This window comes from Hyperolius riggenbachi, chromosome 10 (assembly GCF_040937935.1).
Source record: "Hyperolius riggenbachi isolate aHypRig1 chromosome 10, aHypRig1.pri, whole genome shotgun sequence".
NCBI classification, from domain to species: Eukaryota; Metazoa; Chordata; class Amphibia; order Anura; family Hyperoliidae; genus Hyperolius; species Hyperolius riggenbachi.
This window is the reverse complement of record NC_090655.1, coordinates 257,754,565-257,768,671: the sequence shown is the minus strand read 5'-3', so window position 1 is coordinate 257,768,671 and position 14,107 is coordinate 257,754,565. Positions and strand designations below refer to the sequence as shown.

The following is a 14,107-nucleotide window of genomic DNA, read 5'->3' as shown; positions in this document are numbered from 1 at the left end:
CTCCCACATGGAAACCTATCCTACAACCTGTGCAATGCTAATGGGCATACATTTTAATAATTAGCTGAGTGCTGGAGAGTCCATTATCTGGAAGCTGCAGTTAGCCGATTCACCACAAGATGGTAATGTTGCGTCTGCCAGATGGAACGCACAGATAAGAAGAAATAACACAAAGACAGGAAGTCATGTGGGCGGCAGTAGAGGAAGCGATCACAGACAGGAAATGGAGGAGGGACGTTGCTAGAGATGGCTGCCGACGAGGTAATTGTGTGTTTCTTGTTATATATTGAGCAGAGCAGAAGTCTGGGTGGACATACTTTGTTACAGAGGAGGTCATAGTGCACCTGTCACTATCCTGATCATCCTCCTTGAAGTAATTACCATACAAGAGACTCTTATATGACTACTGTGATTTGTTTGCCATTTTTCTAGTGGTCTCTCTACATCTCTTAATTCAGTACAGTCACATCCATAGATTCAGGACAACATACCTACATAGCTGCCAACTGTCCTTTTTTGGAGGGATAGCCCCTCTGGGAACCAAATTCCTCTGCCCCTCTGTATTCCTTATTTGTCCCTCTTTCAGGACTGATGTACAGATCTCGGAAAATGTATGTTAAAGAGTAACTGTCAGGCTGCAGAAGCTAATTTAAACCTCTATTCTCCCGTGTTAAACAGTTTAGACGGAAGCCAAAAAGGCAATAGTGAAGATAAAAATCTCTCTTTCATTTGATGTGTGCTTATCAGCAAAGCTGTTAGACCCAAGCTCTTTAAGAGGACGCAAGCCGCATACCATACTGCAAAGCATTCTGGGGCCCTCCCCTCGGCTGCTAAGGAGAAGTTACAGGGTCAAGTAACAATAGCATGTAACTCAGTCCAGTGCACAGCACTGATAAATCTCCGGGCAGAGTACACTGCAGGAGTCCGCTATTGTTCCTAGCCACATGGCTAATTAATATTCACTGCACACTAGTGTTATTCAGTACGAGCTTTTCTGTGATCAGGAAGCAGGCAGGACATGACGACACATTTGGCTTCATAGGAGACAGACAAACATAGAACCTGCCATGAGCTGTCAGGAGCATCAATCTCTGCATATACTATATACAAATTCTGTGAAGTACAAACGTGGACAGTGAAATGCATATGTAATGTAAGTACAGCCAATCTTTAACTACTGATATGTGTTTATTTTCTCTGAGACCTTATACCTAACAGCTCCTCTTTGTTTTTTACTGAAAAATGTGTTTGACTCTAAACTTTATTCCCATCCTTTAAATTGATACATCTTTTGTTATTAAATGTTAAAATAATGATAGAAGGGACCAGTGTGGTTTGAATGATAAAACTGCATCTATGGCTTCTAAATTCTTTGTGGTATGCATGATGAGGGTTGTGGTGGGGGCGTGGTTAGAGGTGTGTCTTAATGTGTCCCTTTTTCTCATCTCAAAAAGTTGGGAGGCATAGTCTACATACTCTCTGCGCATAACTTGATAAATGATAAAAAGAGGAACATGCCCAAATGTAGGTGCTGATGACAAACAGGTTGGGCTCTTGTGATGATGTGGGTCCCCCTCTCCTCTCTTTACCAGTAGTCTATGCCTGTCAGCAGTGGCTTGTAAGGAAGGATAGCAAATATTTACTCCCCCTGTAATCATTGTCCCTATTGTTGATGGGAATAGAAGCTCTTCGGTCACCACCAGCCCATTACTAGTGCATGAGATAGGTGACTCTAGTACCAGATTGGATGGCGGCACATTCCCAGGCTTGCTTTGTGCTCCATCTAACAGATTATATTCTTCTGTGTACTGTTTCTTACTGGTCACATTTTAAATATATTATGTACTATTATTTTATGGCTTTAGGATAAAGAACTAAACTCTAAGCTTAGAGTAAGAGATGTATATGAGTGTGATCAGCTGTCTATGGAGGAGGGTGACATGATGAGGACAATTAAAGAGGAAGAAGAAGAGACGTATGTGATGGGTGATCAGCAGTCTATGGAGGAGGGTGACGTGATGACGAGGACAATTAAAGAGGAAGAAGAAGAGACATATGTGATGGGTGATCAGCAGTCTGCAGAGGAGGGTATCATCATGGTGAGAATTAAAGAGGAAGATCATTTTACTTATATAGATTCAGGTACGTAGAAACACTGAAAACATACTTTAAGCTGATAATGGTTCCTGTACATTACTGTTTACAGATTGGTGACATTAGGGGGTGACATAGTGTTACCAGCCTGTATTAACCTCCTGGGTGGTATGCCTGACACTGTGTTGGGCAAGCTATAAGTGCCCCAGTATGGGTTAGCTAGCTATAGAAGACCCAGTATTTGCCCCTTTCCACCAATTCCACCCCCCCCCCCCCTTCTCTCTCTATGCCTCCCTTCGTTTCCCTCTGCAGCGATAGCTAGTGGCCGGCATTGTTACTCACCATGCCTCTCGTCCATGCCTATCCCACCACCCGCTCTGGTCTTCCCCGTCCACAGTACTGGGGCGCAGCATGACGACATTAAGCTGTGCCCTGGTACTGTAGACAGAAAAGATCAGAGCTGGTGGTGCGATCGGAACAGATTAGAGGCACAGTGAGTAACAGTGCTGGCCACTCGCTATCACTGCAAAGGGAGGGAGATGGAAAGGGTGTGAAGAATCACTGTGGGGGAGTCAAGATCGGTGAGTGGTGCACCTATACTGGGCTTCCTATAGCTAGCTAACCTATACTGGGGCACTTATAGCTCACTAACTATACTGGGGCACCAATAGCTGTCTACCTTTAGTGGGACACCTATAGCTGGCTAACCTATACTGATCACCTAGAGCTGGATAACTATACTGGGGCACCTAGAGCTGGATAACTATACTGGGGCACCTATTCCTGGCTACGTAAAGTAGAGTCACTTATACTCACCATTGTTGTGCTGATCCCTCGTCGTGTACCTCCGATAGTGACCTGTTCCCTCGGTATTGATGACGCCAGAGTCGCACATGATCATCAACATCTGGTGGCAAACTATTTTTTTTTTTTGCATTGAATTTAATACAATAACCTGCGGGGGATTCCGAAAACGGATGAGCACCACGCGGAGTGCGACACAAGACAGGTAATATGTAAATGCACACACATGGGGATGGGGGCTACATATATACACTGGGGGGCAGCGGTGAGGCAGTGGGAGATTTCATGCTGAAATCGATCGGGAATTGGCCTGCAGTGTATGGGCAGCTGACAGATCTCTCTCGAATCAGATTTAATCAGAGAGAGATTTGTCTCTTGGTTGAATCTGCACTTCATCGCTAGATGTATGGCCACCTTTACATTCGATCAGCTGCAGCTCGGAAGTATAAATGATCAGAGATTTTGGGGAGAACTTTTGAAATTACAGTACTGAAAATGGATACTAGATCCTTGCTTGACAGTTGTATCTTCCACTGTTGCCATGGTAGCACAGGCCTGTCAGTATTGTTGCGGTTACTTCCCTTGGTTCTCCTCTATATTCTTCATCTCTCTGTTTTGCAGATTTCTTCATTTGTACACCGAGTTCCGAATTATTATGAAAATTGTATTTAAGTGTCCAAAGGTGAAATATCTCTAAATGCACACAGGGTGGGTTCCTCTGTGTTTTCCTTCTCTCCTGTGGAAGACTTTAGGTCCACTTTTACTGGCCTTCAGAGGGCTCACAATCTAGTCCCTATCATAGTCCTATGTCTATGTACCATGTAGTGTATGTATCGTAGTCTACAGACAATTTGGGAGGAAGTCAGTTAACTTATCTGTATGTTTTTGGGATGTAGGAGGAAACTGGAGTGCCCGGAGGAAACCCACTCAGACACTGGGAGAACATATAAACTCAATGCAGATAGTGCTCTGACTGGGATTTGAAGCAGTGACTAGTGCTGCAAGGTAGGGCTGCACGATTTCTCGGTTTTAAACCGAAACCGCGGTTCCTGTGAAGACGATCTGGGGATCGACTGTATCCGGCGGTTTTCGGTTTTAAATGAGCGGGGGCGGGAGAGGCGCGTCCAGTGCAGAGTGGCACACAATTCTAGCTAGGTACGCCATACGGTACTCGATGGGCGGATCCAGTGGCAGAAGCAGTGCATATATATGATGCTAATGAGCCGGGCAGCGGAGGGAGGCGAGTCCAGTCCGGAGCGGCGCTTCACACACAGCTTCTCCAATCTCTGGATAGCAATGGAATGACGGAGGCGGTAGGCGGAGCTATACGCTCTAGTATACTGGGACAATATACTGGGACACTATACTAGCTATACTGGGGCACTATACTGGGACACTATACTAGCTATACTGGGGCACCATGCTAGCTATACTGGGGTAACTATACTAGCCATATGGGGGCAACTAAACTCCCTGTACTGGGGCAACTATGCTAGCTATGCCGCCACACCCAAGCCCCCCCCCCCCTCCCCCCAAAACCCGCTGTGCACGGCACTGTACACTACACTAGGATGCCACCCACATGGAGTTCCTCAGTTACTATAATAGGTAGAATCAAAGTGTCCGTGCTTTATGATCTAAATAATTATAGTGCTTACTAATAAGTAATAACAATATAGTGCAATACAGTGATTTGCAACATAAACTTAATTCTATATAACCTTATTCAGTAATCAAGGCAAGGGCAGTGTGAGTCTGTGAGCAAAAAGGAGGTGCCACCCAAAGCCTGTACCATAAACAAACTAGGGAAATTGTGGGGTTGGAGGAGGATCCATCGTGCAGCATGTAGAATCCTTAATGCGTATCGTGGTCAAACGACCACTTCATTAGGAGAACTGAAAATCAAGGGTCATACTCCTGTACAGGTTTACTCTTATCCCCTGCTGTGGAGGTCTGCTTTGCATATACAGTGTATTACAACTGTTTGCATCAATAGTCAAGGACCTATGTGGTCCATGGAGGGAGGCAGTTTACATCCAAACAGCTCTGAGAGGCTATTCTGACATACTTCAAAGAAATTCAAGCAAAAACTCTCCAAAAACTCACAAGTTCAATTGATGCAAGAATTGTAAAGCTTTTATCAAATAAGGGGTCCTATATTAATATATAACTTGAACTGTTAAGATGTTTTTGATTAAGAGATAGTTGGTAATTTCAGTACATATTAGAGGTGGGACGAATCCACCATTTCTTTGAATCCGAATCTAAAAGGGTTCTCAAATATCTCAAACCTTTTGAACCTCACGAATCCTGTGCAAAAGAATTGTGTGATCCATCATATAATTACCCCCACTATAGGTAGCCAGGTATTGTTGCCCTCCCATATAGGTAGCTCGTTAAAGGTGCCTTAAGTATAGGTAGCTAGATATAGGTGCCTTCAGTATAGGTAGCTAGATATAGGTGACTTCAGTATAGGTAGCTAGGTAAAGGTGCCTTCAGTATAGGTAGCTAGGTAAAGGTGCCTTCAGTATAGGTAGCTAGGTAAAGGTGCCTTCAGTATAGGTAGCTAGGTATAGGTGCCCCAAGTATAGCTAGCCAAGTATAGTTGTTCCCAGTATTGATAGCTAGGTAAAGGTGCCCCCAGTATAGGTAGCTAGTAGTGTTAGCCCCCTCTACACTCCTCCCTCCTGGTCCTAAGCTCCCCCTGCTCTGCTCGCCCCCTGCGCAATCAGCAGCTCCCCTAATCCATGCATTCCAGCATGGAGCGCAGACCTAGATCTCTCTCCTTTCTCTTCTCTGTTGCCCTAGTGCTTGGCTTCTGCTTATGACACGATCAGCATCATCAACATAAGCCGGACACTAGGGAAACAGTGAGGAGGAATAGAGAGATCTACACTCCACGCTGGAATCGATGAACTAGGTGAGCTGCTGCTTGTAACTATGTGGGGGGGGTGAGCGTAGGAGGCAAGCGGGGGAGCAGCGGATGTGCAGGGACACAGCGTCAGGATTTGTTGAATTAAAATCGTGGTAAATGGCGTCGTGATTTAAATCCAAAAATCGCTTACAAGATTCGACAGATTCGTCGTCCCACCCATTGTAAATATGACCTCCTAATGCTGCAAATTCAACAAATGAAATGTTTTCAGTTCTTTACAACATGGGACGGCGCATGGTAAGTTTTTTTTTTTTTTATATTTTTGAAAAACCTACCGTTATCATTAGGTTTGTTTAGTAACATTCAAATCATACATACTCTAATGGCTGATGACTCAGAAAAGCTGCTGACTGCCACCAGCATTGACTGCTTAGGGAAATCAGGCAAAAATATAATCTACATCATTTGGAATGTGGTGTAGTGTAAAAACCTTCTGCAGTTCTATATCGGGCTGGTAGCTATTACTCTCCACAGGCACGGTGATTGTGAGCATTCTGGTTACCAGTGTGGGGGGTGGAAACTAGCAGAAAAGACACTAGCCTTCTACGCAGGCTAGATAAAAGTTGTTTGAAAAGAATAACTGATATTGGGCTCTATTCACAATAATATGTGATGTAACTTTTTGGGTCACCAATTTACCTCTAGTGTTAATTACCGATTTTGATTTTTTTAAATTTTATTTTTGAGTATTCACTAAAAATTTACTGAGTGTGATTGACTTGCAATTAATGTTCGATAAAAGTGCAGTAAACGGTCGGTAATCGTTCGGTAATGTTGCGGTAAATGTGCAAAGTGTTCGGTAAGTTTGCAGTAAATGGTCGGTAATATGTGTGGAAAGCTTTTTTTGACCACTGGAGGGCGGCCATATGTTTTCCACCGATTACACAGTGTTGCTATGTATCTATCTATATACTGTATGTATATAGATTTAAATCTACAAAGATAGAGAAAATATTGATACTCGCCAAGTATAAAGCTACCAGCAAGCTCACCAGATTGAAATGCATCAAACAATCCTGATTGACTCAGAGTGTGAGAGTTGTGACACGACCCAGGATAGACTGTCACAACAATTAAAGTGGAGCTGAACTCTTGCACAGGACAGAAGGAAACCATATAGAAATGCACCCTGTATGTATTTAGAGAGTTCAGCCTGTCTAATTCCCCCTCATCTGGGACTAATCACCACTGTAATTTGATTTCTCAGCTGTGCCAGCTGGCTGCCTCGGCAGAGCAGCTGATTTGTAAACATAGGAGGTTAACCCTATGTGTGCTTCCATGAAAGTAGACACACTGCAGATTTATTGCATGAGTTGTATAAGCTGTAACAAAGAAATGTTTTTCTATAACGGTTATTATGCTGTTGTGTATGTTTTAGAGCAGAAAGGAATTTCCTCCTCGGCATCTATAAAATTATCTAAGACTGTACGTGGTCTTAAAGGGAACCTAAACTGAGAAGGATATGGATTTTTCCTTTTAAAATCGTACCAGTTGCCTGACTCTCCTGCTGATCCTGTGTCTCTAATACTTAAAGCCACAGCCCCTTAACAAGCATGCAGATCAGAAGCTCTGACTTCATTCAGACTGGATTAGCTGCATGCTTGTTTCAGGTGTGTGATTCAGCAACTACTGCAGCCAAAGAGATCAGCAGGACTGTGAAGCAACTGCTATTGTTTAAAAGGAAACATCTATATCCCTCTCAGTTAAGGTTCCCTTCAACTTCCTTAGCAGTATGCCCGACACTGTCTCGGGCATAACGCTCTCTGTCCTCAGGAGTCCCCCAGATTTAATTAATTTGCTCACATGGCTGTAAAAGCTTTAGCTAGCACTAGGCTAGCAAGTAAAGGTGTTCGGCACCCCCGGATCGCCTGCGATTTCCCCCATTTATACATTACCCAGTATGGCTCCAGCGATTGGCGCAGCCTCCCCACATTGCTGGTGCAGTATGCAGTCCTTCTTAAAAATTGCAGCCGTCACTAAATAGAGGCAGCCACTCGCTTTCTTGGTGTGGCTCTGATACCTCCGTGGGCGGGACTTGGCACTCTACTCTTCTTAGTTTTGCAGCGAGCATGCCCATTCTGATCTGCACTACAAGTGAAACTAGCCTGTATTGCACTCCACATGCTACCAGGAGCATCATCGCTAATAAGGGAAGAGATACCCGGGAGTGCATACAATCCCATGGGAGGACTGTGATGATACTTTTATTGGTGATTGCAAAGTGGAAGTGGTAACACTGCATCCTATTGTTTATGTTCACATTATTCCTCATTTTCCCCAGGCTGCTTATTTGTACAGTACTGTATATCCAGCGCCGGTGCCATACTCCTTGTCTTACAAATGTTATCAGGCATCAACTCACCTGCAACCAGCCTGATGTGAGCAGCCGACCATGGGTGTCACACTGACCTATGACGCATGCTCCGCCCACTGTTTACTATATCCAGAGTCAGCGTCACATAGGGGCAAAAAACATGTTTACTATAACAGTTTTATTATATCTGGGTTTACTATACTAGGCGCTGCTCCCACAGACTTATAATAGAGAGTGGCCAGGACCTGCACAGGTAGTTTACTATACCTCTATGTTTACAAATCTAAATCCCGAGTTTATTGTACCTAGATCATACTGTATTTAAATGTATGCATCTTGAAAGGCGGACCTATTTAATTCTACTGAAGTTGAATTTTATTCGTCCATTTTTCTAGCTGCATACCTTCACTGGCTACCTATAGAATGGAGGGTCCTATTCAAGATCGGCCTACTGACATTTAAATCCATGAATAATCTGGGCCCTGGATACATGAAAGAAATGTTGCAGTTGCGTAGCAATCCCCGCATTCTCAGATCCACAGGTTCTAATAATCTCGTCATACCCAGAGTCCACTTGGAAACTTTTTGTCCCAGAGCCTTCTGTCATGCTGCCCCTACGTTTTGGAACGCCTTACCTCAACAGATCAGGACAGCTCCATCTCTGGACGTGTTCAAATTCAGACTGAAAACCCACCTGTTCAGTTTGGCATTTGCAGAAATATAGCTTTTGTTGTTTGAATACTTCATCCTACTACCAATTACTGAATCTGAGAGAGCCTAAGCGCTTTGAGTCCTATGGGAGAAAAGCGCTATAGAAATGTTATTGTATTGTATTAATTTGCATATGACGTTTGACATAATCCTGCATTCTCTTTGAACAATTTGCTTCTCATTGACCACCCCTTAATCTTTTATAATTAACATCTTGCTTTTATAATGCTAAAAGCCGTGAGGAAACTTTAGGAGATCTCTCTTCTGCCGGGTCCCCCCTGTGTGTGCTCGCCGGGTCCCCCCTGTGTGTGCTCGCCGGGTCCCCCCTGTGTGTGTTCGCCGGGTCCCCCCTGTGTGTGCTCGCCGAGTCCCGCCTGCTTGCCCCCCTCCTCGTGTCCCCCCGTGTGTGCGCTCGCCGGGCCCCCCTCTAATTGAGAAGCGGCAGCTGCTTACCTCCTCCATCTTGCTCGTGGCGATTGAAGACATCCGGCTTCTGTGGGCGGCTTCCTCTGGTGCCGGCTTGTAATGACGCGTCATCGATGACACGAGGAGGGGGGCAAGCAGGCAGGAAGGAGGAGACGGCCACAGCAGGACGCACAGGCAGGGAATCCCCGACGGCGGGTTGCGGATCGTATCGGCGGGAGTTCGTAAGTCGGAGATTCCCTGCCTTTGCCGTATAAGACGCAGGGACTTTTTCTCCCCATTTTTTGGGGAGAAAAAGTGCGTCTTATACGGCGAAAAGTACGGTACATACTGTCTGTCCTGGTATTTTATTTTTTTTTATTTTTTTTTGTCAGAGCAAACTTACTTGGCGAAATAAATTGATTTTGAAGGTCCACACAAATTCTGATGCCCCTCTTCTGACTTATTACATATTATTTAGTATTTATACAGCGCTGACATCTTCTGCAGTGCTGTACAGATTATATTGTCTTGTCACTTCCCCTCAGAGGGGCTCACGATCTAATCAGCATATGGTGCAATATGTGTAACTGACAGCTGTGCTTTTGGATGCAGTCAGAGACTGGGGTGGTTTGCAGACCAGTTGGGGGAGGCTGAAGTCTTTGTAACTGTTATTCTCCTCAGAATTCTCTAACAGGAAGTGATGATGTTTCTCTATTTGCAGCGCAGAGTCCTGGCATCAGGAACCTCTCAGTGACTTTTCTCTCTGTATCCACAGACTTTACAACAGATGAAGATTTTCCCGCAGGGATCTCTACCACCACAAATATTCCACCCAATTCTTCCAGTCCCTCTAACCCCGGGGGGCCTCATGCGGGAGCCAATCAGAAGAAGGGATTTTACTGTGCCCAGTGTGGGAAATGGTTCAAAACAAGTTCATACTTTATCAGTCATAGTAGAACTCACACTGGTGAGAAGCCGTATTCCTGTACTGAGTGTGGGAAAGGTTTTGTACAGAAATCTCAGCTAGTTGTACATGAGAGATATCACAGAGGTGAGAAGCCCTTTTCATGTTCTGAGTGTGGGAAAGGTTTTATACAGAAATCACAGCTTGTTGTACATGAGAGATATCACACCGGTGAGAAGCCGTATTCCTGTACTGAGTGTGGGAAATGTTTTGTACAGAAATCACAGCTTGTTGTACATGAGAGAATTCACACAAGTGAGAAGCCATTTTCCTGTGCCAAGTGTGGGAAATCTTTTGCTCAGAAACATCAGCTTGTTGCACATGAAAAAAATCACAGCAACGAGAAGCCATATTGTTGTACTGAGTGCGGAAGAAGGTTTATGCATGGAGATGACTTTGATCTACACAAGAGACAGCACGCAGGCGAAATGCCATATATATGTTCTGAATGTGGGAAAGGCTTCTTACACAATTCACTGCTTATTGAGCACAAACGAACCCACACCGGCGAGAAGCCTTTTTCATGTGATCAGTGTGGGAAATCATTTACAAAGAAGTCAAATCTCATTGTGCACGAGAGAACACACACGGGTGAGAAGCCATATTCCTGTTCTGAGTGTGGGAAATCTTTTGCTGAGAAATCAAATCTTACTGGACACAAAAGGACCCATACCGGTGAGAAGCCATTTTCATGTTTACAGTGTGGGAATTCATTTACAAGGAAGTCAAATCTCATTGCACATGAGAGAACACACACTGGTGAGAGACCGTATTCTTGTGCCGAGTGTGGGAAATGCTTTGTGCTAAAACAACAGCTAGGTGTTCATATGAGAACTCACAACCGTAAGAGGCCAGAATCCTGTGATGACTGAGGAAAATATTTTGCTCCCACCTGTTTCTTTTTTTTTTTTTTCTTCTTACACTGCCTTAGAATAAGATGATTGTATGAACTAGCGACGTATGGGCAGATTCAGCCAAGACACAGATCAGACCAGAGAGGGATCTGTTGGCTGACCATTCCGCACAGGCCAATTCCCGATCGATTTCAGCATGAATTGGCCTCATGTCAATGCCCCTGGCCGACATCCCCCCCCCTCCCCTTCGATGTTCGATATCCCCCTGGTGCCCATGCATAAAGATACCTTGCCTGTCTGCTGTCCCCCAAGGTTCTGCCATACTTCTGCATTGGTGCCCCATGTGAGGCTCCTATATGACCTCACACGAGCCCTTACAGTATATATGCCTGTAGTCACGTGGGACGCAAATTCGGAAGTACGAGGAAACTTGGTAAACCTCTATCACCACCAAAATCCTCATCCATGCCCTGATAATTTCCCGCCTTGACTACTGCAATGCCCTTCTATCTGGTCTCCCTATGACCCGAATAGCCCCGCTGCAGTCGATCATGAATGCGGCAGCCAGAATTATCCACTACTCCCATCGCTCCACCAGAGTGGCTCCCCTCTGTGAATCCCTCCACGAAGATCACGCACACCTCCTGGCCATCGCGGCTCGGAGACAGACGGCGAAACCGCAGTCTAATTACCCCGTACAGTGCTGCGATCTAAGGCAGAGCTGTACTGGGGAAAGCCGTGTGACACAGGCTGGGAAGTGATCGGCTGTCATAGGCTTCAGCCTACGACAGCCGATCACGCTGATTGGCTAACGGAGGGAGGGAGAGAGATGGATTAAAAAAAAATACACAAACTTAATAAAGAATAAATAACAAATATTTGTTATAAAATAAACTTCTGGGGGGTGATCAGACACAAGTGATTCCCCCCCCCACTCCTCCCCCCCCCCACTTTCTCCCCACTAACAGAGCTTTCTGTTGGTGGGGAGAAAAGGGAGGGGGGGGGGATCACTTGTGTTCTGTGTTGTACGGCCCTGCAGCTTGGCCTTGAAGAACAAGCAACACCCATGCTAACCTAGTAATAAAAAACACATATATATAAGTAGATAAATACTACTTCTACTTACATAACAGATGTATTGTGCTATCCACGTAATGATTCCTGTGAATTTTATAAAGCAAAAGCAGAAAATCCTATTCTAGGCAGTGGCCATTTTGCCAAGCTAATGCTGACATCATATCCTCCCTGACTCTTGTTTTCCCCCCTCCCTTCCTTTTCTTGCTCATTGTGTATTCATTAGCTGCCTTCCACCCAGGACACTCCCACTGAGTTGTATACTAGGAACTGCACTGTCTTATCCTCCAATCACTGAGTCACCTCAGCCTTGCTTGTAAATACAAGTGAGCAGAGGTGTTTCAGATAAGAAGCTAGGCAGGGAAATGAAGAGGAGGAATATATCATAGATTAAAGAATTATATTCTTATATTATAGATTAAAGAACACCCAGCATTCAACTGTTTGGCATTGATTACTAAAGGACCAGTGCTCCTAAAGTATGTGATAACACCAAACCATAACAGCAGAAAAAGTTTTGCAAGTTCTAAATGCAGGATAAGCATCTTTATGACATAATACACTCAAACCAGTTGCTGATGAAATTTTTTTTTTTTTGTGGTGACAATACCGCTTTAAAGGGAACTTTAACTGAACGGGGGGTAAAGGGTTTCAATTACCTGGGGCTATTACCAGCCCCCTGCAGCAGTCCTGTGCCCACGGAGCCGCTCTGGAATCCTCCGGTCCCCCACTGTCACTTAGTTTCGTTTTTGACGACTCACCAGTCGGCTGGCCGCCATGCGTATTATTGGACGCATTCCCTACTATAATTAGCGCTGCTGCGGGCCGCATATCTACGCGTGTGGAATGTGGCAACGCGTATTTTTGTACGCGTTGCGATCCGCAACAGTGCTAATTGCAGTAGGGAATGCATCCAATAATATGCATGGCGAGCGGACGGCCGACTGGTGAGTCGTCAAACGAAACTAAGTTACAGCGGGGGACCGGAGGATTCCAGAGCAGCTCTGAGGGCACAGGACTGCTGCAGGGGGCTGGTAATAGCCACAGGTAAGTGAAACTCTTTACCCCCCTTCAGTTAAGGTTCCCTTTAAAGCTGCAGTGGCCTATTTTACAAAAAATGGCCTGGTCTTTAAGAGAGTTTAACACTGTGGTCCTCAAGAGGTTAAAGTAGATTTAAACATAAAATAAAACTGTGGAATATCTTAAAGTCATTTTTAGGAGAAGAATGGATAGATACAATCATTTATTTCATTAGTTTATGTTCACCTCGGGAGTCCTTTAAAAACCAGCTGGACATTACGGACGCCGCGCTAGATTGCTCAGGCCCTGGTGGGCCGATTTGCATAATTTTTTTTTTGTTCAAACACGCAGCTAGCACTTTGCTAGCTGCGTGTTTGTTCTGCTACCCGCCAATCCGCCGCTACCCGCTCCGAAAGAGCCCCCCCCTCCGCAGACCCCTTGCGCAGCCTGGCCTATCACTACCAGGTTGCGCTATGGGGTGGATCGGGACTCCCCCTGACGTCATGACGTCATTCTGATCGTCGCCATGGTGACGAGGGAAGCCCTACAGGAAATCCCATTCAGAACGGGATTTCCTGATGGGAATGATCACCGGCGGCGATCAGAAGGGTGATGGGGAGGGAGCAAGGAGGGGGGTAATCATGTAGCTAGCGCTAGGCTAGCTACTTGGTAAAAAAAATTAGGTGAAAATAACCACCCGCAGCTGTGGGGAATCAAAGCGCTAGGGAGGTTAAGACATATTCTAGAGAAACCTAATTCTGATGATTTTAGTGAACATCTTACTATATAAAAATGTCAACTATGACTTTATCTACTCCCAGTACTGACTCGCTGACTCTAGATATATACAAATCATTTCCATAACTCTGATTCCTGGAATTCAGAGTACGAGTCAGCGAAGCTCCCAGTTTGGTCTGGAGGTTTTGCCGCTG

The 14,107-nt window shown here is 45.0% G+C and overlaps 1 protein-coding gene across 1 annotated transcript; it reads left to right on the top strand.

The window, feature by feature from the left end:
* The first annotated feature begins 202 nt into the window (after positions 1-202).
* LOC137535349 (zinc finger protein 300-like) lies at positions 203-12,790 on the top strand. The gene is made up of 3 exons (XM_068257178.1): positions 203-261; positions 1,866-2,142; positions 10,039-12,790. The coding sequence occupies exons 1-3, from the start codon at positions 247-249 to the stop codon at positions 11,097-11,099; spliced, it is 1,353 nt and encodes a 450-aa protein (XP_068113279.1). The 5' UTR covers positions 203-246; the 3' UTR covers positions 11,100-12,790.
* Positions 12,791-14,107: the final 1,317 nt, after the last annotated feature.

Excerpts from the sequence above, each read along its gene's own strand:
- LOC137535349 (XM_068257178.1), top strand. Across the intron at positions 2,143-10,038 it reads TTTTACTTATATAGATTCAG|ACTTTACAACAGATGAAGAT; the intron begins GTACGTAGAAAC and ends CTGTATCCACAG.